This window comes from Gopherus flavomarginatus, chromosome 8 (genome assembly GCF_025201925.1).
Source record: "Gopherus flavomarginatus isolate rGopFla2 chromosome 8, rGopFla2.mat.asm, whole genome shotgun sequence".
NCBI lineage: Eukaryota > Metazoa > Chordata > Testudines > Testudinidae > Gopherus > Gopherus flavomarginatus.
This window is the reverse complement of record NC_066624.1, coordinates 73,523,867-73,548,828: the sequence shown is the minus strand read 5'-3', so window position 1 is coordinate 73,548,828 and position 24,962 is coordinate 73,523,867. Positions and strand designations below refer to the sequence as shown.

The 24,962-nt window shown below is 40.4% G+C and overlaps 1 protein-coding gene across 1 annotated transcript in view; it reads right to left on the bottom strand.

Moving 5' to 3' along the window:
- CLSTN2 (calsyntenin 2) overlaps positions 1 to 24,962 on the bottom strand; it is a 771,758-nt gene that overhangs the window by 9,097 nt on the left and 737,699 nt on the right. The window contains exons 10-14 of the mRNA XM_050964016.1: positions 13,364 to 13,530; positions 6,836 to 6,984; positions 5,384 to 5,607; positions 3,272 to 3,442; positions 2,441 to 2,586 (exon numbers count right to left, since the gene is read on the bottom strand). Of these exons, the coding sequence (XP_050819973.1) occupies positions 2,441 to 2,586; positions 3,272 to 3,442; positions 5,384 to 5,607; positions 6,836 to 6,984; positions 13,364 to 13,530 (857 nt within the window). The remainder of the gene's footprint in view (positions 1 to 2,440; positions 2,587 to 3,271; positions 3,443 to 5,383; positions 5,608 to 6,835; positions 6,985 to 13,363; positions 13,531 to 24,962) is intronic.

Below are 24,962 nucleotides of genomic sequence, written 5' to 3'. Positions count from 1 at the left end.
AAGCACCCAGGACCGGCACCAGAGTTTCTCGCGCCCTAGGTACACGGCCATTTCGCCGCCCCCTGCACTGATCCCTCAGCTCCGGTGGAGCTGCCGCAGGCATGCCTGAGGGAGGTCCACCGGAGCCGCGGGAGCAGCCGACCATCCATAGGCATGACTGTGGCAGCTCTACCGGAGCCACGGACCAACGGACCCTCCGCAGGCATGCCTGCAGCAGGTCAACCGGAGCCGCCTGCTACCCCCACAGCAAAATGCCGCCCCCTCAATAATCCTGGCGCCCTAGGCGATTGCCTAGGCTGCCTAAATGGTAGCGCCGGCCCTGAAAGCACCACCACAATTGGCACCTGGGTTTGGACTAAGGAGAATTAAATCAGCACAGAAAATGAGCAAAATTGCCCCTTTCACTTGTGAAGGTCTGGCTTGGGCCCCACTACTGGAATAATGTAAGGAGGCTTGCATCGCCACAGCCCATACTGCGCTTGCTCTGCCTCTGCAGAGAACTTAAGCCCTGAGATATCAATCTGGCATATTATACCAGCATGGAGTTCACTTTAAAGAAAAAAATTGTAAACTAGAACAGATGCTGGTGGTGTTGAGTGTTAGGATATAGATATTCAGGCCTGTCTGCAAAGGCCTATACTTTAAGAATTTAGGTGTATTCTTATCACTTAGCTAGTTATAGAGGTACAAAACAAGAATCAAAATCTGTCTGCCTGCTTATAGGCCTTCTCCCACTATGATAGTCTAAGGCCTTGTTCTTAGGCTAAGGTCTTTGGCTATGCAGCAGAGGCAGCCATAAGCTGGGAAGCGAATGGTCACGTCCTCACCAGTCACACTGAAATAAGGCAGCTTTGGGCTGTTAAAAAGGTGATCCAATATATCACCTCCAGAGAAAGGGAAGAGCCTAGAAGATATAAAGAAAATTTAGTTTGATAGCATCCTGTCTGGCAAGAACTCACTTATCAATAGCTGGGGTGTGAAATCCTCATTTCTTTGTTGTTCTATCACTGTAATCTCCATTTCCCTATTGTTTGTCTGTATAATCTCTGTCTGGTTCTGTGATTGTTTCTGTCTGCTGTATAATAAATTTTGTTGGGTGTAAACCAATTAAGGTGGTAGGTTATAATTGATTAGATAATATGTTACAATATGTTAGGATTGGTTAGTTAAATTTCAGTACAATTATTGGTTAAGGTATAGCTAAGCAGAACTCAAGTTTTACTATATAGTCTGAGGTCAATCAGGAAGTGAAGGGGGGAAATGGGAACAGGGAATGGGGGAGGAAATTGGAATCATGTTTTTCTGGGGGGGGAATGGGAACAAGGAATAGGAACGGGGACACAGGCAAGGGTCTGTGGTGTCAGAGCTGGGAAGAGGGACACTAAGGAAGGAAATTGGAATCATGCTTGCTGGAAGTTCAACCCAATAAACATCAAATTGTTTGTACCTTTGGACTTCGGGTATTGTTGCTGTCTATTAATGCCAGAAGGACCAGGGGAGTGAGTGGGTGAAGGAATAAGCCCCCTAACATTGAGTGAGGGCTCTGAAGTAATGCTGCATACAAGAATGAAAAGGACTTTCTTTTTCATGCTGGAACAGCATGCTCGTTACTAGGCAAGGCATGCTGGCCTGTGATTTCTGGAGACACCTGCACTATTTCACATTGCTGTGCATAGGAAGCAACAGTGTTCTGCCTCATTTGCCTGCGACAAAAATATGTGGACTCTCTGCTTTATATTATCTAATTGTGACTATGTGTGAGCAACAAATGCTGTAGAACAGAGTATTGATCCTAAGGTTGAAAGATGCAGTACATCTGATGTGTTAGATTATGATTGCATTGAACCCTATCCTCATACTGACTAAGGAGGTGCAAACTAATCTGGAATGATTTCCTACTGACGAAGAATACATCATTTCACTTACCCCAAGTGGGCAACACTTGGTGGCACACAAAAAAAACAGCGTTGACAAAAAAAGAAACCACAAGTGAAGTTGGAAAGCAATGAGCTTGCAACATGGTGCTTTCAAGCAGGAGTATAATAGTTGGGACATAGGTTGGAGCTTGAATGTGGGAGACAGTTCATGGAAAAGTTAAGGATGACCTACACCTCAACTGTGCATGGGAAAGAATGTGGTTTTGTATATTAGTACCAAGTGAGAGTTCATCTTGTCATTACATATCATTGAGGAGGCTAGACAGAGCAACGTCCATTCAGTATTCCCAGCTAGAGAGGTCAGTCTTTCACTTTCTATGGCATATGACACATATAGAAGTTTTCCTCTCCTAAGTTATTACTACTCTTTCATTATAGCACCCAAAATGTGATAGGTACTGTCCAAATACACTCAGTCCCTGCTCTGAAGGATTAGAGAAGAAATGTAGCTCATCAATAGCAGAGGGAAAGTTTTGGTGAAAATGCATCTTTTCATTACTCACCTCCAAGTTAAAGTCATTACTGGTGTATCGGCCATTCAGCTCTGAGCACTTGATCCTGAACTTTCTGTCAAAGATGTTGAAAGTGTGCCAATTGCGATATCGAACCTGTCGAAGCACCAGTTCATAGTTTCTCATTGTGTCCACACCTGAAGTAGTAACACAACATGAATAAATACCAAAAGATGTTTAAGAGGCAAGCATTGTAGAAACCTTTTTGTGTTTACTACAAGAGTACTGAACAGGGAAATAACATGTTCTAAATAATAAAATGAAGTGGATAGAACAATCCGAATTTGTCAAAGATTCCAGTTCATATCAAGTTAAGTGAGCAATGCTAGGACTTCAGGAACTGTAACAAAAAAACCCCTTATTTTCATACTAGAGAAAAAATTTACAGATGTGGCACTAATAATGTAGTTACTTCAAAAATTACAGTATAGCCTCTAGTGGGTCAGGAACTGATCAGCACTTGTGTGAGAACACTAAGGAACCCCCTCACGGACATATGCCATATAAGGGCTTGTCAAAGGGAGAATATGTTTTGTGTTCCCATACGCTTCTGGGGGTTCACATTACCAGTTGGGGGTATAAAAGTGGGGCTATGGCCATGCTGACTCCTACAGGATGAACCAGCTACCCAGTGGATCAGGTTTCCATCTGGGAGCTGAGATGGAATTGTGCTTTGTTGAGGCACAATCCCTTATTGAGCTTCCTCCGGATAGCGCGGCTCAGGTCTGCTCTGTCCCTAACACAGAGTGGTACCATCAAGGCAAAAACCTAGCCCTTTCTTTTTAAGAATGTAATTAAAATGTAAATGGCTCATTAGCATACCAGAGATAGAATACCCTGCTGTGGAGTTGGTGGTATCTAGATGTTTTCCTTGAAGCTCCTTACGATCCAGTTCTAAACACTCCTGTCTGGGATCTAGTTCCACACCAATGACCAAAATGTCACAGAAATCCAAGTTGTGAACCATTTCCTCTAACACAACTGGCTTATGGACTGTAAACACAAGGAATAGACCATACAGAAATAAGAAACAAAATCAGAGAAAAAACAGTCACAAAATAGATTTATACTCTAACCTGGTTTGCACCGTGTTGTCAGCTTCCAAAGGGAATGGCTGAATAGTTATAAGCATGTATTAAACATTGACGATTGACTACACATGCAAGTTAAAAGCAAGAAATCTCCAATACTCAGATGTGATTATTAGGGGCATATAAGTATTTCGATGAATCCAAAATATAGTAAACCATAATATATGTCAGAAATATAACATTGAAACATGATTTTGGAAGTAAATTCACAGCTTAACAGTTTTGCTTTTCAATACTGTATTGACATCAGCTTAGTACAACTTCATTCAGTACATTACTATATGTGGCAAGGAGCTGTGAACATAAATCTCTTTTTCTGTGATTGCATGATTCTTTCAATTATTCTATGGCCCATAAAGAATTTTGCATTAGAGAGGATGCTATACTAATCTATCCAAGAACTAGCATAGTCATAAACTGGAATATCAAATGATCACGCATTTTTCCAGCTCAAAGTAATTGAGTTGTAAACTGAGTGTCTTCCAGTGAGGAGTATAAAATCTATCCTGTCTCAGAAGAGAGAGTCAGATGCATATTTAATATTTTAATTCTCTGGTCCACTTGGCACAAAGCGGCTGGAACACTGGCTTAACTGGCTCCCTGTGGATACCCTTTGCATAAATTAAATTGCTGGAATCATAGCAACTATCACCTCTCCTCAGGCTCCCAACTTAGAGGGCACTCCCAGGAGAAAGGGATTAAAGTCAGAACCACCCTATTCCCTGGCAATCTTCGGCTGCTGGAATAGCCAATGAGGACTGTGGATTAGCAAAATAACTAAAATGTACAAATGCAAAATCAATTAAAATCAATGACTTAAAACAAGGTTACCTTCTTGTTGATTTAAATTACCATTAAAATTGGTGATTTTAATTGCTTTGATTTAAATCAATCAATCAATCTGTCTTGTTTAGGACTGGATTTTCAATGGTAATTCAGTGCCTAAAGATGCAAATACATGCCTAGTGGGATTTTCAAAACCATTTATGCACTTAACTCCCAATGGGAGTTAGACACCTAAGTACTTTTGAAAATCCCAATGATCACCTAAATACATTTAAAAATCAGGCCCTTAGGCATTTTTACTCATAATGCACAGGGACATGAATGAAATATCAGAGTTCCTAACTTGCAAAATGAATGATCATCTCTTTTCTGAACAGGTATCCTTGTATGTATTACATTGCATGCAGTACACACTATGTCCTCCAAAAGACAGAAAGTATTCTAGATCAGATATAGTTTAAGGCAACTGAATTAGAATTGTTATAGAAAAAATGCTTTAGGGAACCAGTGCTCCTAAACCAGTATATTATTAGCAATTTCAGCTTTTCTGAGAGATGTACAAATAGTGGCCCTCTTATTCTGGTCTGAGAAATGTACCTGAGGATGATTTCTAAAACATCTGGTTAATGATTTTTTAATTAAACTTCATAACAGCAGCCAAAAGAAAGCCTCTTTTTAAAACAATTTTTGGTGACGCCTTTTTGATATTTCCTAATGTTTGCCTACCACTGAAAAGGTCAGGATATTTCATGTTAACTTTGTTGAGCACCTCTAATAAGAAGTAGACTCTTCAAAAGCACAAACTAAGAAAAAAAATAATTAAATGGTTTAGAAAAACTGTACTTAATGAACATACACACAGTAGCCCTGTAAACTTGTGCCTGACGATCTGTCTGTTTGTTTCAAAAAATGTTTGAAATACACATTAAAATAGTCTCAATCCTAGACTGTCAGCTCTCTGGGGCAGAGGCCATCTATGTTATTTCTGTGTACTGTATCTTGTACAATAAGGCCTTAATTCCTGCTTCGGGCAAATGTGGAAAACAAATGCACTAACCTCCATCATTTTCTTTGAAGTCCACAGAATGTTCCACTTCGGTGACTGTGCTGACAATTCTGATATCTGGTAACAGAGTCACTCCCCTTTCACTTTCAAATTGCGTAGCTGGTCTAGCAAAGTGGTCCATTCCACTTATTGTGATCTTGGGCTCATTGGCCTGAAACACCATTACATAGGCATCTATATCTGGGATGTTAATGCAGACATCTTCACCAAAACACCTGAAAAATATATAGTATTCTTTAATTGCATGGCATAGTTGTCAGGTGAAATTCTTCCCTTGCTAGAGGCATGCAGTATAAAGCAAGCTAGCTTGGCTACCTCACCCACTCTTTCTGTGCATGTTTCTGTCATCGCTCTCTTTTGCCCAATGCCCAAATAATTAATTTGTGTGTGTATTTCTCCTTGTTATTTAAGCTGCCTTTGCTCCCAGATAAGTCCATTTCATACTGTGATCCAGCAGCACATATGCACATCTTTCTGTACTCTTACTGCCATGTGTAAAACTTAGCAATAGTACTAAAAGTTCTAGGTTGCAAAGTCCACATGGGCCTATATGCAAATGTTCACAATTACTGGAATTACCGTTGACTAGTTTAACACCTCAGTGGCACGTGCAATCATTAGTAAGGTCAGTATGTAGGTAACATTTAGACACTTAATTAGCATTTAACAAAAAAGAGTCAATGGTTAAAAATTAAAGTTAGATAGCAACTAAACATTGTAAGCTTAACATTAGGGACCCACATTGATATAACAGTTATCTTGTCAAATGTGAATCAAGAACCTAACCATCCAATTAAATTGAATGCATCATGGGCTCAGCGCTGCATTTCCTGAACACCAACAACTCCAACTGAAGTCACTGTGTACAAGGAATGGAAGACTGGTCCTTTACCATGGAGAAATGTTATCATCGTTGCTTATGCTATACTGTGATAGTTGTATGATAATAGTAGGACACAGTAATTTCTACTTTGTCCAAGATGCCACAATTTTACAGTGATTGTGGCCCTACCACAATATAGGCAAAGGCTATTTCTAGCAGAGAGGCATTGCCCCTGTAGATGTACCCTCTATTCATTATAAAAGGCTGATTTAAAAGTTATGGCTTTTATGTCAGAAGAAACCTTAATCAATTGGACAAATGGGAATAAGTACTCTACTGACCTTCAACTGACATATAACATACACGCAGACTCTTCAATATAGACCAAATGCTTCACAAATGGTACACAACTAAATTAAATTTACAGGAAAGACACCACGAAAGCAAAACATAAGAAACCCACAAAGCAATTAAGTATAAAATGCAACTCAAGCCTTTTGCTAGATAATTTAAAGGTATAGTTTATCAACATATTTTAATTCAAATTCTATTTTTATATTTTCAAAAAAAATAATTTATTTAAAAATATAATCTAATCAGTTTAATTGAATGTAACTTACTGGACTTTAGATGAGACTTTAAGAAGCCGTACGCCTGTGGTAGGGAACTGTCTAGAGTTGATATATGAGACCTTTTGGAGAGCTTGATTTATATTCTCAATATCATCTCCTTCCATGACAAGGACTGACTGGGAAGGGTTGAAGTGATACTGGGGAAAATGCATATAATTAGTATTTAAGGTAACAGGTAGATAATATACTTCTAAGGAATTATTTAGAGAGACTGGCTAAAATCTAATAATTTAAGAAACAAATGCTGTGAGTAGTCAATATTAATTCTGTATATATACAGCTTTCAGGAACAAATACCCACCAGATGCTCATCTATCACACATCTTAGTAATTGTTATTGCGATAGTTAATCGTATAGTAAGTTAGGAGCTAGTTGAAATACTGTGAATCTATACTATTTACCCAGCTGCTCATATTTTTGAAATTCAACTTTTCATAAATGCATCATCTTATTATTATAGGATATACTAGGAAAAATTATTGCTGGTAGAAAATAATTGACTTTAATAAGAGTTATGCAAGAAGCAAGTTTGTCCTGCCTTATTTTTATTTCCTCTGTGTATTTTTATTCCAGTCCATCTTTGAGATATTTTTTCCACATGAGTGAACAAAGCAATTAAATTTTCCTTACCACAACCCCAGCAATGACAGTCACAACCAAGGGGATTCTCCTCCCTCTGCCTCATGATCACTGGAGGGATCACTGTGTAAACTGGGGCTTCCTCTTGCACAGAACCAGCTGCTCATGTGAACTGATAGGTCTTACTAGAGAATCATCGCTGTCTTTGTAGCTGTGCTAACCTTTCCAAAGCTCATAAGACTGAAAACAAAAATGTAGCAGCCTACTGACAGGCTTGTTTACAGGATGGGGTAGTGCACACTGCAGGGGTGCAACTTCTAAAGCACACTAGTGCATTACACATTAATTGGTTCATGTAGCTCCCATCCATGTGCACTAAATCTTCCTGACCGTGCTTTAATGTCATGCTGTGTGAAATAGTAGGATAGTAAAGCACACTAGGCAACCTGTGATGTGCAGCAGCAGGGTCTACATGGACCAATTAAGGTGTAACACATCAGTGCACTGTGGAAATCACACCCCTGGAGTGTCCACTTCCCCACTGTCTAGACAAGCCCTAATTCTGAGCTTCATTTAGACACAAATAAGTTTGTTTTCTACCTTTTTTGTTTGTTTGGTGTACGTGTGAGAGAGTGAGAGTTTGTTGTTAATTTCCTTCTGAAAGATGTCTGTTAATCAGGTCAATGAGCCACCTGTGCTGCGCAGAAAACCAGATCAACTTTCTGAGTTTACATTCTCCTGCTTAGGCACCATAAAACCTAAGGAAACTAATACCAAATGCACTTTCATTCCATGCAGTTGTTTCCTGAGGCTGACTGTTGATAATGGAAACATTTTATATTATATTTTATAGTTTATGTCACACAAACATCTACGTTTAAAAAAAAAGGTTTAGAAAAAAGATGAAGATTAAATAACACGTGCACATGAGCGGGGCAGGGCAAGCTTTGAGCTGAGTAGGACAGGGAGACCTAGGTTCAAATCTTGTGAATAACACCATGAACAATTTAAGAGGTTTTCTGCAGAAGAATGTAATAACACTACACGTGATCATGCATATCACAATTTTTACCTATAAACTAGCAACAGCAAAGAATGACATCAGCAAGGGGAGACTCAAGCTAGCTAGTTAACTTAATGGCTCAGGTGCGAAGGGAGTGGAAGAAAATCCTAGCCCTAGTCTACACTACAGAGTTAGGTTGACATAAGGCAGCATATGTTGACCTAACTATGGAGGTGTCTACACTACTTTTCTCCTACCGCTTTAACTTGCCTGCTATGCCAATCTAATAAATCCACGTCAACCTAAGTGGCCTCCACGAGCTGTCCCACAATGCCCTACCATGACTGCTCTAGTCACTGTTTTGAACTCCGCTGCTCTGCAGCCAGGTACACAGGTGCACGCCCCTCCCCTTTTAAGGCCCTGGGAATTTTTGAAATTGCTCTATTTACTTGGCGTGGAGAGCTAACATAACTGCTGAGCTGACCATGCTGGCTCCATGCAGCACTGGAGGTGCTGGATCTACTGGGTGCAGGCATAGCTCTGATCCAGTCATAGGAACTTTGATATCTATGGCCAGATCGCTCGGGGCATGGAGAAGAAGAGCTACAATAGGGAGACACAGCAGTGCCATGTAAAAATCAAGGAGTTGCACCGGGCTTACCAGAAGGCAAACAGTCATCTGGTGTGGAGATGCAGACATGCCACTTCTACAGGTAGCTGCATGCCATCCTCGGTGCCTACCCCACCTCCTCCACCACCAAGTGCCCGGTGAATACTTTGCAGGACCTAGAGTGAACCCGGAAGATGAGGTGCTGAACAGGGAAAAGGAGGAGGATGGAGGACGGGCAATACTGGGATCCGCTGGAGTGGCAAGCCAGGATCTCATTTTGACTCCTGGGCAGTTAAGCCACTCCCAGAAGTCCAGCACTGGAGAGTCTGATGCAAGGGAAGGAACCTCTGGTAAGTACTCAGTTTGCTTCAATATTGCAGGGCAACATCTGCTCATGTACTATTTTTTTTAATCAGGCTAGAAGAGGTAGTGAAATAACCAACAGAGGTAAAGTTGCTATCTGCTTCTTATTCCCCTGTGCAGCTAGGCAGAGGAGGTCCTGCCAAACAGTTTATGTGCACTGGGATATCCTGTGAATCCTCCATTGAGATATTTAGGAAACTTTCCTGGAGGTAGTCTGCAATCCTCTGCCAAAGGTTTGTTTGGAGGGCTGCCTTGTTTCTTCCCCTGCAGTAGGACAACTTGCAGTTTTCTGTGCAAGCCTATGTTCCTAAAGATGCGCGCATGATGCACCTTCCCTGACCAGTTCATATTGATGTCAGTGAAACAAACCTGGTGATCCACCAGTGCTTGCAATACTGTAGAAAAGTAGCCCTTTCTGTTGATGTATTCCGTCGCAAGGTGGTCTGGTATCAAAATAGGGGTGTGTGTGGTTTAATTATAGCGGCAGCTGTACGTTGACATAACTTAAGTTGACTTAACTTTGTAGTGTAGACAAGACCCTAGACTGGGCTGTTTATATCTCGCTCTTGGAGAGTGTGGAGAGGGGAGAGATCAGTTAAAAATAGCATAGACAGTTTCTGCAAGATTTGTTGTGTATATATGAAAATTAGATCGTGGAAGAAGCAAGAAGATAAAAATTGCAACATAAGAAATCTTGTAACAGTAGTAAACTGTTCTTTCCTAGATAAATATAAAAAGACCAAAGAGATCAACTGACAATCCTACTGACTTTTAACATAAGCTAATGTCCTTTTCCTTCAGGCGGTGGTACCATTCAAATATCCATATTGTACATATCCATGGGCAGTCACATACAATATCTGATGTCAGGTGTGTTTATTTTGGGACAATGGACACTATCTTCTTTTATTAATTTGCAACCCAAGCTCAGGTGCCAACTGTGCCTCTTATCTCTTCCTCTCCCTCTTGGCCCAACTAGGAAACCCTGCCTGGAGTATCTCCGACTGCTTTTTTCCATTTCTGCCTCCTGCTGTCAACTCTGACTGCCAGACTGGCTGGGGAGGTAAAAATGGATGAAGCACCTTTAAAGAAACACCATGCCACTGTTAGACTAACAGACGTTTTGGAGCATGAGCTTTCGTGGGTGAATACCCACTTCGTCTGTTAGTCTATAAGGTGCCACTGGATTCTTTGCTGCTTTTACAGATCCAGACTAACACGGCTACCCCTCTGATACATGCCACTGTTGTAATTCTGAAATTGAAAACGTTTTGAAGTTCAATTTGGGAAGGAGAAAAAAATTCCCTTGGCTTCATTTTTCCTCCACCCACTGCTGGTTCATAGAGAGAACCATTCACCCATGCTGGAGCAGCAGTGGGAGGCAAAACTGAAGAGAGTATTTTTTTACCCACACCTGAAACCACAAGCTACTATAATAATGTCAATTTCAAAATGACAATGGGGTTCTACAACTGAGTATGTTTTTAATCAGCATGAGCCAAGTACAAGCTGATTTATGACATACAAATTCCAGCATATATTTACTGGTATATATTTGCAAGGAAACAGGATTTTCTAGTAAACAGCCTTATATTACATTCATAATCTTAATTTGTAAAGGGCATTGCTAAGAAGCATGTCATTATAATTTACTGAATTGCTGGGTTGGAAGTCCTATGAAATTATTAACATTCTCACTATAATAAATAAAACAGGAAAACAGAGTAATTTGGGGGCTCTTTGTTCAGTATTTAAAGGCTAGTACCACAAAAAAAAGAAGGTTTCATGCAATATGTTTTACCCAGTAAAGAAAGAGGTAGTGAAATAGAGCCATCCAATACTGACATTTATGAGGGTTAAATTAGAAGAAGGTGAATAACTGGGTTTTTTTTACGTCTCTGGAAGTCCCAGGGGGAAAAAAAATGGTTTGACCCAAACTGAAATCAAATTTTTCAGTATCTTCAGCAAATCAAAAAAGTTGACAAATTTCATTTTGGGTTAAATGAAACAAAATATTTCATATCTGGGTATTTTTAATAAAAGGGAAGGAAAATGAAGGGCTAGATTTAAAAAAAAACTACTAGAGGAAGTGGTGATGGTGGTGGAGGTAGTGGTGTTCTACTTTATATAAAATGCTTGAATGTTTTTGGTCCAAAGAAAGTGAGAATGAGGACACTCACCTGGAATGTGGGAGACCCAAACTCAAGTCCCTGATCCTGTGCCTACTCAATTATGTATACAACAGGAAAGACAGAGTGCCACCCCAGAATAGCCAGTAGCCTAGTGGTTAGGGGCACTCACCTAAGAGGTGGAATGCCAGCATTCAAGGTTACTGGGTATAAGGGGCTATGACTACCTTCTCTTCTGGTAATTTTGTGATTGGCATCTAAATTCCCTTGTCAATCTAGGGTCCTTCTCCAAAAAAGTGTTTTATTGGAAACTATTCAGCAAATTTCTATCAAATTTATGAATAGCTTCAGCCAACCTAAAACTTTATTTTTCAGCGAATAAACTATTTGTCCAAAAACGTGAATCAAACTCAAGTTTAGACAGTGAAACAATCTTACCTTTACCACATAAAGCTAACTCCTGCGGCTGTTACTCATGTTGAGTATTACCTACTCTCACAAGTAAAGGTTGAAGAATCTGGTCCTAAACTTGCACATGCAACTTAAATTTTGCCCTCCTGTCTGCAGATATCATAAATCAAGAGTACAACATAACCTCTTGTCTAGATTCACATGTGTATCCTCTTGCAGCTCTGTGTATTACATAGTATATGCCAGATTTGACATATGCCAGAGCCCACACACGTAATTTCCCTGAAAAATACACAGTAAATAGTACCTTCATAACATTCTCTAGATTAAAATATAACAACACAGAGTAACAACGACAATTTATTACCAGGTGGAGGCCACATAAATATGCAGCTAAATTACCTCCCTAGTTAGTTGTTTAATTCTCTGTTCTGTTCCAAAGGAAGGTTGTACTGTGATCATCTATACTGATAAAATAGCTGAATATTAGTGAACTGGCTGAATCCCAAAAATATGCCAAAGCAAGATTGTGTTGCTGATTAAAAAGAAAATGTATGGTACTTGGGAACTGACAAATTGGTTAAAATATGCAGTTTAGAGAGGAGTATTTGTTATCTAATAAATTTCTCAGTAACTTAGAACTGTTCTGGAATATTCTGACAAATTTGTGTAAGGATAAATGGATGACAATTACATTCAAGATGCTACTTATGCATATCCAAGAAAGCAGAGAAAACTATGAGTGAAGTCCTGGCCCCAATGAAGTCCTAGAAATTTTGCCATTGACTTCAATGGGGCCAGGAGTTTGTCCTATATTGTACTACTTTAATAATGTGATTATGTCATTAAAGACCATAGGATAATTCATATGTACAAACACAGTTAAAGTTGCACATGCAAATTTAATCTTTGCATTTCCTGACTTTTGCATGCTTAATTGTCCCATCTTAATGTCCTATTAATGTAGTTTGCCTTGTGAAATATATATTGAATCTAATGGCACTAACACACACAGCCCAGTTTGCTGAATTGCAACCAGATGAAATTATATTTCACTTATGTTTTCTGTTGCTTTAAAGCTATTTCAGATCAAAATTCAATAAAATACAACAGTCTGCAGAAGAATGCCTATTTTTGTAAAGAGTACCAAAACAGGGCTTTGACAGCATGACCTGGAAATTCTTAGGGACTGTGAAAGACCTGTGGCACCTTACTTTCTAAATGTGTTTTGTTGAAATAATGGAAATATTTTTCTTTGCAGTATCATAGCTCCTCTTGTTATGCTTTTTCTTTGCATGACTTTATGGGAAATTATATTGCTTCTAGGAGTGCATTTGTACTGTGTGTACTCTACCTCGGGCTCTCCACTTCATAAATCAGTTCTAAATTTTATCAAAGATGATGTCAGTTCATCCCTCACCTTTATTCCTTGGCCAAGACTCTCAAGAGAATTAATATCCAGACCTTCCTTGCAGGCCTGCAAACAGGAAATCACTTTCTGACTCTCAATTTTCCCTGGCCGGATAGTGAGGCTGGCAAGGCTGCCATGGAAATACTGAGCAAATCTAGGCTTAGCGACTTCCCCTCCTAGAAGAAACAGAATGCAAAATTATTCTGTTGATAATACCCAAATACAGATATTCTAATAACTCAGTTTACAATATTGTAACATACAAATATAGGTTTGATATCCAATTTAGTGAAATGCTATTAAACTGCAATCCCAGTTACTATGATCAAGTGAACCGAATCCCAACTAGAATATGCTTTATACATTATTGTGATGGCATCCAGCAACTCCACTATAATTAAGGTTTTATCAGTATTTTCATTATTGTAAACTGCTATTTTCAGAGGTTTCAAAAATGTATTTGTTGAAACATAGCACACAAAATCCCTGCCCAGGAACATATTGTTATTTCAGAATATGCGAATAAACAGCTATTTGACCATTTAAAAAAAATTTAAACAGGATGCAAACAAGCTAAATATTACATTTTTATGAGATTTTGTACACCATTTAATGCTTGCACAGACTAAATATGGGTTTCAATGTATTTGTACATATATTTATTTGTCCTTTTTCCTAAACACGTGTCCATCACAACATTCTCTGGCAGCATGTGCATTTCTTTAAAAAAAACAATGCAACTTCATACAATGTTAATTAAAAGTAGACTCCATCCAGAAAGTTTACTTAGCTATAAATTAACATAAGCACTGCCTGACCTCATCCCCTCAGGTAAATCCTAAAGAAAAGATAGGGCTATCACCGTATCCTGGAAATCAACAAGACTTGGCCTCTTGAGAACTTACATGAGAAGTGAATTTCAAAGTTGAGGTCCTTCCTTTGTGTACATCCCACCTCTAGCCTCCAAACATGCTAACTATCACTAGATTTGATTGAGCTGGCTAACCAACTGCCATGAACGTGAGGAAATGAACAGAGGAAAAAGAGGCAGTTTCTCCAAATTCAAATCCTACAGGGCTTCAAACATCATGAATTGCCACCAGATGTGAATAGGAAGTCACAGATGCATTGGCATACTATAGCCAACTCATTAGGCAAAACAGGCCACTTCATTCAAATGCATCATTTTTAGCGGTCAACAATAAATGTTAACATCCACTACTTGCAAACAACTGGAGTTACTGAGTTACTCCCCGCACTTTGTATAGATCTCCTTATTCTCTTCTGGGTACACTTATAGACATTGATGACTAAAGCCTGAGAACCCTCCTCCCCACTCTCTCTCAACACTGTACTCACTACAAAAAAAAACTAGGTATTTTTTATATTATATATGAAAATACACACTGGAGTAATGGGGTGGGGGGAAGATTTTGTAGACGTAGGTTTGGGATTGTTTCATTGCCCAGTCATGGAAGCAGACATCTCACAATGTACTCTTAGATGCCTTCCTCAGCCAAAAGGCATCACCCTTTGTCTTCTCTGATGGCATTGCATATAGCATCACTATTCATCTCAAAGAAAACTCCCCACAGTGAGAAAAAAATCATCCTTTTTTCTCCAAGTTGTCCATCATGTAGAAAAGTTTCTCTGGATGGATTTTTTCAGAGTACAAGAAAACCTCCATTTTTTTCAACATCTATAGTTCAGGATAAGTTTCTACTGTACTTAGGCCTTTCAGTATTTACCAAGTTCATAACAACGTTTGGAAAATAGTTAGTGTACCAAAAATACATTCAATTTTTTCTCCCAAAAAACTAGTAATAGCAACATCATTTTTAAGAACACCTACTATTATTTTAGCAGCTAAATATTTATTTACAGTAAATATTTTTAAAATATAAATTATAGTAAATAAGAAAACATTGAATTGAATTAACATTCATTTTTCTTTCGTCAGGAATATCCTCAAACAGAATATAAAAGCAAACAAAATATCCTCCAAACTCTTCCCCCCAAAATCAGACAAGAGCTAAAATAAAAAGTCTGCCTCAGATTGTGCTTTGAAGTTTTGCATGTTCAGGCTTTAGCAGACTCCCTAAGAGACCAAGCTTCGCAGATGCAGGCCTCTGGCTAAAACCCCAACACTGATCCTGGAGTTTTAAACTTCAGAAACCAATAGCAAGAGTTTGCCAACTGATCTGAATTGTTGTAATGTGATGCAGGATGAGAAGTACACAATTCAAGGATTTAAAGATTACAACCAATTCCTTAAATTGTATCAGGAAACAAACATGAAGGTAGGGCAATGGTTTCAGTGTAGGTGATCTCCGCTCACAGGGTCTCAGTAGGTAGTGTGACAGCCCCAGGCCACTGGGGTACAGGAGTCTGGTAGAGAGTCTGGAGGAGTAGTTTTCTGTTTCCTGAGTGACCAGAGCAGGAGCTGCACTAGAGTAATCAGGAACTTGCTAGAACCAATTAAGGCAGACAGGCTGATTAGAACACCTGCAGCCAATAAAGGCAGGCTAATCAGGGCACTTGGGTTTAAAAAGAAGCTCACTTCAGTTTGTGGTGGGCATGTGAGGAGCTGGGAGCAAGAGGTGCAAGGAGCTGAGAGTGAGAGGGTGTACTGCTGGAGGACTAAGGGGTATAAGCATTATCAGACACCAGGAGGAATGTCCTGTGGTGAGGATAAAGAGGATGTTTGAGGGAGGCCATGGGGAAGTAGCCCAGGGAGTTGTAGCTGTCATGCAGCTGTTACAGGAGGCACTATAGACAGCTGTAATCCACAGGGCCCTGGGCTGGAACCTGGAGTAGAGGGTGGGCCTAGGTTCCCCCCAAACCTCCTAACTCCTGATCAGATACAGGAGGAGTTGACCCAGACTGTGGGTTCCACCAGAGGGGAAGATCACTAAGGTGTGCAAATCTGCCAATAAGCACAGGACCCACCAAGGTAGAGGAGGAACTTTGTCACAGTAGGCATTCATTCTACATTAGATGGAATTTCTGGGGAGATTTCAAGGAAAGCCATGCCCACTAATTAGGGTGAACCACCGTAGTCTTGCTTGAAGGTGACAACACTAAAGATGATCATTGTGTGGTCAGTGTTATAGAGGGATGATTCAAGCATCTTGGCCAGGTTGGAGAGAATAAAGTGATGCACTGATTTCTTTGCTTCTTATTAGTCTGGGTTCAGGCCATTCACTTTGTAGTTGGTCACTGTTGGTTTGCCAGCTTCCCAGGGATCAACCATACAGCTTCATAGTCCTGGCCAACACTGAAATGTGGACATTGAAGGGAAACAATAATGAACTTGCTGGACCAAGTGTGTGTGTGTGGGGGGGGGGGAATACAGAGAAGGATGTAGAAGGCATGATAGAATAATATTTCCCATAATCTTTTCCCATTAGATTATCTGGAATGTCTCACTGGGGTCCTTCCTTGATATTCCCTTACCCTGTCTGATACTCCCTAAGCATATATAAGGAAATACAGTAGTAACATCTACAATATAACTGAAGCTACATATTGTGATTGATTACAACATATCATTTGAAGAAGTCTTTATTGTGTCTTTTAAAATGATGATTGACCATGGATCATACTGAATACACATAAAGAGAATATTATTGTGCCAAAAACCCATTTGTAAAATCCATTAAAACTGGTTTACAAGAAAGAGCAGAATGACCATCTGAAGCTGTTATCTCTGAGGTATAAAATTCTTGTTTTAAAAATCAGTTGTCATGCTGGGAATCAATGAACTTCCACAAACCTTATATGATTTGCCCATAACTATTAAAATAATTTTTGTACTGCAAGTCTACAGTCAGCAAGTGCACGAATCTGACAGCCGGCCAGTGATTAGCTTCTAGAGGTGCAGAAGGGACAGGAAGGGTGAGAGGAGCATTTCCCCCTTTAACCTCTCCTTTTCTCTATGCAGGAGCTGCCTGCAATGGCAGTGATTGCATTCACTTGATTGCACTGGGCTATGATTATTAATGGAGCTAATCACCCCAAAAGGGGGAGAGGGAAGGCCCAGCAAAAGAGGGGGTCATGCCTCCCCACTGTGAACTGGCCAACTGTGAAAGGAAGCTCATGTTTTCCCTGTGGGATGTAGCAATGGCTGTGCTCTGCCCTGAGTGCTGGGGAGTTTCAAGAGAGGATGAGAGTCTGCACAACTCCGCCGTCCCCCCATTTATAAAGGCATAAAACCAGGAAGCTGGTTTTCATGTAAGAAGCCATGACCATTTCCTAGAAATGGCCTATTAGAATGCCTGGTGGATGCAGAAATGCCAGAGGCACCAAAAATATCTGAAGCAAAATGCTCAGATACTACTCTGGTGCTTACACACAATGATTTTGGTGTCTATACAAATATATAGCTATTTCAGATAGATCGTTTCTGGACTAGAACAAGCTGATTCACTGTAAACTATGATGATGGTATCAGCTGCTAGTATAGAAAGTCAGGAACTTTTAGAGTTATGGATAATGAGGCTTTAAAATGAGCTAGAAACATCATGAAACAAAAGTTCAGGATATACCTTCTGACATAACTGACACCAACATCTCTGAGTGAAGAAGAGCTCTGTGTAATCTCAGAAGCTTGTCGCTCACCACCAGAAGTTGGTCCAAAAAAAGTTACTGCACCCACCTTGTCTCATCACACTATAAATCAGCAAATTATACCCACAAGCCCCTAAGTCTGATAAGATTGTTCATTTAAGCTTTACATTACTGCAAAGGTGGAGAATTGTGTCCTTCCTGTTTGCTTTCATTTACAGAGCCATGCTGTTTTCTTCATAGGGTGGGGTAACTTCCACTAGAACAAACAGGAATGATTGTACACGCATGCTTAGAAAGGAGAATGCATCTCATAGTTTGTTGAAATAGACCAATGAATAAGCCTTCCATATATTATTAAGCACTATTTAGCAGAGATCAAGAGAAAATGCTGTACCTGTCATTCCTGTCCTCTCACGGTAAATACTAGTAATTTTAACTGACCACCATCATGGGTCTCATAGCACCTGGACATTCTGTAATATTTATAGCTTGATGTTTCAACAACTCAGACATCTTCTCAGACCAATGAGCCTATATCAACTTGTGCACTTCAACAGCCAGTAACTGCCACCGTCATGCAAAATGAACAAAATACACAGTAAAACAAGAATCCAAAACCAAAGCTTTCCCCAATTCTGAAGGCAAAATTAACAAGATCGGTGAGTGCTGATCTGTTATAACTCTGTAATTTTCTGTTTTCCAAAGGTACAAAATAAGAGTTCCCCACTCTGTGAAGAATAAAAAGTGTCCCGTTTCTCTATAAAATATTGCTAACTGGTAACACATAAAGAACTTGTTGCAAATGGAATTTCCAATAGCAGTATAGAATAAGTATGTGATTATGGACTGTAATGGTAATAAGAACAGGCATTTTTATTTGGGAGCAGGATTTTCTTCTAAAGACACCTCTAACTCCTCTGGGGCTCATTCTGATCTAGTTTTATCCTTGTGTAACTCCATTTAACTTTGGTGCCTTTGTTCTTGATTATACTGGTAAAATTTAGATCAGAATCAGACCTATTTACTTCAACAGAGTTGCATCCAGTTACCTGATGACCAAATTTGACCCATAATACCTAAAATAAACACATGCTAAGAAACATCCTGTCAAAATAAAATTTAATGGTTAGGAGGGTGAGTTGCTTCCAGGAAAGTTCTCTGTCTGTGACCCTTTTCACTCAAACTTGAATTTCTGTTGAAGTGCTGAGTCCAAGCAATCTTTTGCATTTAGATGTATGGTACCCAAATGCATTACACTGGAAATCTCCTGAATGATAATATATATCTGAGGCTAGCAGTAACCATGAAGAAAGGCAAAAGCTTTGGTGATAGAGGTCTGGTGATGAACCAGCTCACCTTCAATATAAGGAATTTTTAAACTTATATGCCACTGTGTGGTAGAAACTAAGACATTCTTTTTCTCTGGCACAGCATGTGCAAGTTTCCATCCTTCAGAGCTGTCCTGGAGTGAGGCTATCTAATTGATCTAGATTACCTCAACTAATTTCAGTGTCAGAGGTTCCTCACAGTCAGGTTATCCCAGCCACTTCACAGTTAAACTTCATCAGATATAGATATTTTCTTCTGAGAGTCTGTAGTAGTATCAAGGACTGAGAGAATAAGGGCACTATCTTCTCTGATAGAGTTTCACTCAGTGTCCCAGCTGGAACCTCTACAGAGGGAGATGATGAATCAGATTCATGCCTCCATGCACTAATTCACCTAGGGAAATAGTTAAGGTGGGGTGCTGTATGTTGGGTTGAATGACAGCGAATAATAAAGGGAACGCTTGCAATTAATTTCCACGCTGTCAGCCATGGAGTGCTCTTGATATATCTGCAATCCATGGAGGAGTGGAATAACTTTAGAGTGGCTCTGCTCATTCCTCAGAGAATGGTGATGGGCAACTCTCCAAGTGCTTTTAGTTTCAGAATGTTACCCCTCTTCTTTAATGCGCATGTTCAGTTCAGTGAGGCAGCAGGTGGGTCATTATCTTTAATGTGCTCATGATACAACTGTGCATCACTTTATCAGCCCCAGATGGAGGCAATTACTTGCTTTCTCAACATCTGGCGAAACAGATAGATGGATGAAGGCTATCTGGCATGAACTCAACTCATATAAAATAGAGGTGAGGCAATTGGCTATGGGAGACATCTGGAGAAACTGACAAAGCTATTATTGCTCCCTGTATTGAGCAAGTCTGCTTGCTCACCATCAGAGTAGGTTGCAATCTCAGTTATGCCAGACACCTCCCAACTCCTGGATTCCCAGATAGCCAGAAGCACTTTTTTCTATACTGAGATGTGTAAAAAAGTCTTACTTTCTCTGTTCTGGTCCAGATCTTGCCACAATCATCCATGCCTTTACTGCCTCAAGCTAGACCAGTGCACTGCAAGAATCTATGCCATCAAAACAGTTGATGCATTACTCGTGTGTGTCTGGAATAAGGCCAAAACCATTGACACAAATGATGTCTGGTGTTTCAATAGCAGAACACAATGTCGTGGAGGACCTTCGTATAACAAGGATTTTGGTAATGTGGACCCACCAGTAGGTGCTACTGAAAATGGAATCAGAGGGTCTGGGGAGAACTGAAGGTCCTTGAAGTCAAGACATATGAGCGGGTAAAATCTGGCTCATCATCAATACAGGTAGGTCTCTAAACATATTTCAAGGAAGGTTCAATTGCTTTCCCTTGTGAATTAGAATCAAGTGACACACTGTGAAGGTAAGAGCACTGATGTGTCCAGGCAGTTGCTTCAAGAGTATCAAAGTGCCACTTTCCCTATAAAAAGCCAAATTTGCACTAAAGTGCCAGCTTCCAATGCCTAGCCTCAGTCCTCAACCGAAATATTTGATTCAGCTAATCTCAAGGACCTTCTCTTTGGGGCTGCCATGGTAGCTCAGCAACAGACGTACTGAAAGTATAAAGGAAGGCCAGACCCAATGATAGGTTTTTGCCTGAGTTGATGGCTCAACACAACATCCAACTGAGTTGTGATTCTTTTGAGGTATTATAACTAGTGATCATGCTGTCAGTGTCAGGCATCTTCCAGGTTCATGGGGGCAGGCGGAAAGCTACAGCCAGACAGCAAATGTAAATAAAAAAGGAACTTGAATTGAAACTTATTTATGGGTCAACAGATAAGACAAAACAACTTGCCTCATAAAAAAAATAATTATAGTGAGTCAAAGAACTGATGCACCAGTGGAGCCCAGGCAAACTCTGTAATACTTTTTAGGGGGCTTTTAAGCAAAAAGGAAGTTAATAAAAAACAAATATGACAACTTCAGCAGCTAGCTGATTGTTTGGGATGCTGAAACACCTGATGGGGAAAATGGAACAGTGTCGGCTGAGAAGAGCATCCAATCCTGTCTATGAAGAGAAAAGAAATTAGGAACGGCTATTTGTGGCCCTGACTGGGATGATTCTAGCAAATCTAGGGCCTGCTGCAAAGCTTTCTGATTGTGGATTGGAGTTTGATGTTTAATTCCATAGTGAGAGAACTAGCTGTTGAGTATTGTGTCAACAATGGGTGTATTTGTGAAGGGATTTAGGGAACTAATAGGTAGAGGCTTCTACTAAACAGGAAGAGGCAGAACCTACAGTGTATCCCAAGAAGGGTCCTGATCTGATTCTCTAGCAGTTTAATTTATCACCCCAGATCTCTCAGTCAGCACAAACCATTGTATGCCACACCACTCTACACAAGAGCTAATTTAATGAATATTATGCTACCGTTTCAACCTGTCCTTGGTGTGATGTTGGGGCCTTCATGACTTGAAGTCTGAAAGCAATATCCGAACTAGCCCCAGGTCCACAGAACACCTAAAGGCTACCTGCCATGAGCTATACAAATTCCAACCTGTCTGTATGCATATATGAGATCCACAGAATGAAGGTCTGTTGCAACCTTTGCCCTTTCAGGAAGACAATGTTCTTCCAAATAAGATACTGGGGAAGTTCTATGGAGTTGTAAACGCATGTTGTAACTTAATTTTTTTTAATTACTTGGGGGGGAGGACCAAAAAAGCCCCTCACCACTTCTAATTCTTGTATTCTGTTTCTCAAAGTAAATCACAATTCATGCTAAATTAATTAATGCTGTACACAGAAGTACTGTACTGTAAACCTACTGCTGGGATAACATCTCAGAGCCTGATGCACATCCCCAGTAGAAAAAATACAATTAAATAAGAGGCAAGAATCCACACTGAATTAACCATTGAACATGAATTCATCTCTGACAGAAAATAAACACCCTCTATTCTATTTCTGTTGCGTATATAATGCTAACAAAGATTTGTGAAGAGAGGCTGCCTTTTCCTGCATCTTGCCTGGTCCTAATGTGATGAAAGTTGAGCAACACAAAAGGAGAGTTTAGAGACTCCCCTGCTATAGCAGCAAATGCACTTGGGTACATATATGCAGGGCCAGACTCTCTGCTGCATCTGAAATCTGCTTGACACAAAAGGAAAAAATGAGGGTTTATGACTCTGATTCTTTTCCAGCTCCACCCCAGCCCCAGTTTGGAGCAACCTAATATCTGTTCTAACATATATCAGCTGGCAATGATCCTCAAGTCATTATCCATCAAGAGGGAAATAGAAGGAAGTACCATTCTCCAACACATGCCTTATGCCAGGGCTGCAGGGATGGGGATAGAAGCTGCCTCTACACAGGGGTGGGCAAACTTTTTGGCCTGAGGGCCACATCGGGGTTGCGAAATGGTATGGAGGGCCTGGTAGGGAAGGCTGTGCCTCCCCGAACAGCCTGCCCCCTATCCACCCCCTCCCACTTCCCATTCCCTGACTTCCCCCCTCAGAACCCCTGACTCCCCCTGTTCCCTGTCTCCTGACTGCCCCTTCCCAGGAACCCCTGCCCCTAACCGCCCCCCCGGGACCCCATCCACTATCCACCCCCTAGCCTCTTTCAGAATGTGTCCCTATGAACATGGTGGGAGGACTCCGGAGGAGCAGGGGCAGCCACACAGCTGGAGAGAAGCACCACTTCTCCCCGGCCGGCTGTGCATCCGCCTGGTGCTCCTCCTGATTCCTCTGGCCGTGTTCTCCGTGCTCCCGGCCCACCTGCTCCCCTGCCCCTGCAATGCAGTCCCTGGTGCTGAGCTGCCCGAGGACCCAGCCCTAGGGCCCCCTGTTAGGGCACCCTGTGTTCACTGTTAAATCTGCCCCTGAGCCCTGCTGCCCGCACAGTGAGCTGAGGCAGCAGGGGAGGATGAACAGCAGGGGAGGGGCCGGGGCTGGCCAGGAGCTCAGGGGCCGGGCAGGATGGCCCCACAGGCCATAGTTTCCCCTCCTCTGCTCTACACCCATTGGGATCTCCCTAGACACCTAGGAAATCCTGAGTTTCTGCTCCCTTCTCTGTGTTCTTAATCTGCCTTCTATTGCACTGCTCCTAACATACTTTCACTGACCTGTGTAATTAGAAATCAGTTCTCATACTATATATACATTTTGGTGATTGTTATGTCAATTGGATTTCTTGGAAGGGGAGATTATTCCACAAAAGGATTCTATAACAACAATTCAGGTATTCATTTGAACTGTGGGAAAAGGAAGAAATAAGAGAACACAAAATAAAAGATCCAGAATTACTTCAATCGGGGCTTTCTATTGTATTTATGATTACATAATTTGCTTGGTGACAGGCTTGTCCTAAAGAATTTGCCCTTCTTAAAATGTACCGTGCAGTCAATCCAAATTAATTACCTCATCTCTCACCATGCAGTCCAAGATACCACAACAAGAATAGGTTGTAGTATTGAAAAGAATGACTTTCAGCTATGATAAACTACAGTATAACCTTGTGACAGTAATTAACTTGTGTCACCACTTTACTGACAAGAGGTGGGGAATGATACATAAAGAAACAATCAATTCCTGAGAAGATTATGAAAACTGGGTCCTTATCTTTTTAAAGAAATCTGGCTGAAGTTCACAGTCTGTGATACAATGGTTGATTAGATTACCAAGTTTTTAACTTGCTCACTTTTCTCACTGGCTTTGCCATAGAATGACTGCTAGCAAAGAGGGGATCAAAGTGAGAACCTATAAACCTTTGTTTAATGGAAGTAATTTCTCACCCTGAAAAAAGAGTTCATTTGCAACATCCTCTGATAAACTGAATCACAATACAGTGGGCTCATTCAGAAGAAACTTCTTACCAGGGCAGAATGATAGAAAATGTAACTATAGGACAATCTAACCTCATTTGTTTGGACTGCTTAGGAGCAAGAAACAGCAATTGCAGAACCTGAAAGGGAGAAGAAGAATGATCTTGTTGTTAAAGACCAGAATTGGGAGTCAGGCAGTCTGGTTCTATTCCTTGTTGTGATGAAGATTTGCTTTGTGACCTTGGGCAGACCACCTTTTCTCTCTGTGCCTCAACTCTTCCATCTATAAAGTGGGACAAATTATAATTCTCTGCCATGGAAGGATGTCATGAAGCTTAATTCACTGGTGTTTGTAAAGTGCTTGGAGAGCCTTGGGTGGATGAGGCTATATAAGTACAACACATTTATTATTAATTATTATTATTATTATTATTATTATTATAGGAGAGGAGACTGGTACTGACATGGCAAGCTCATGAGCAGTAAATGATTGGTGGGATGGCTCATCAGCCATAAAACCCACATTCTTTGCTTATAAAGTAACACATCAATAGAAGTAAGATGAAATTTCCAATCAAAAAAACCCAAACACTTCAGGTTCTCAAGAACCTGCACCACACAAGAAATTACACCCCCAGTCCTAGGAAATAAAGCCATATTAATATCACTAACTGATTTTTTTTTAAAATGAATCTTCCTCCAGTCACTGCACCCTCTGTTGTTTCCAGGATTTATTCTGAGTCTGAGAGGGCATCATTTTTACTTGCATTCTGTTAAGTTTGGCTTGCATATTTTATCCTAATAATTATTATAATTAGTCAATTTTTCAGATGCACAGTATTTTAGATTATTTCAAATGTCTTTTTTGTATGTCTGTTAGTTGAAAGATACCTTTAATCCAG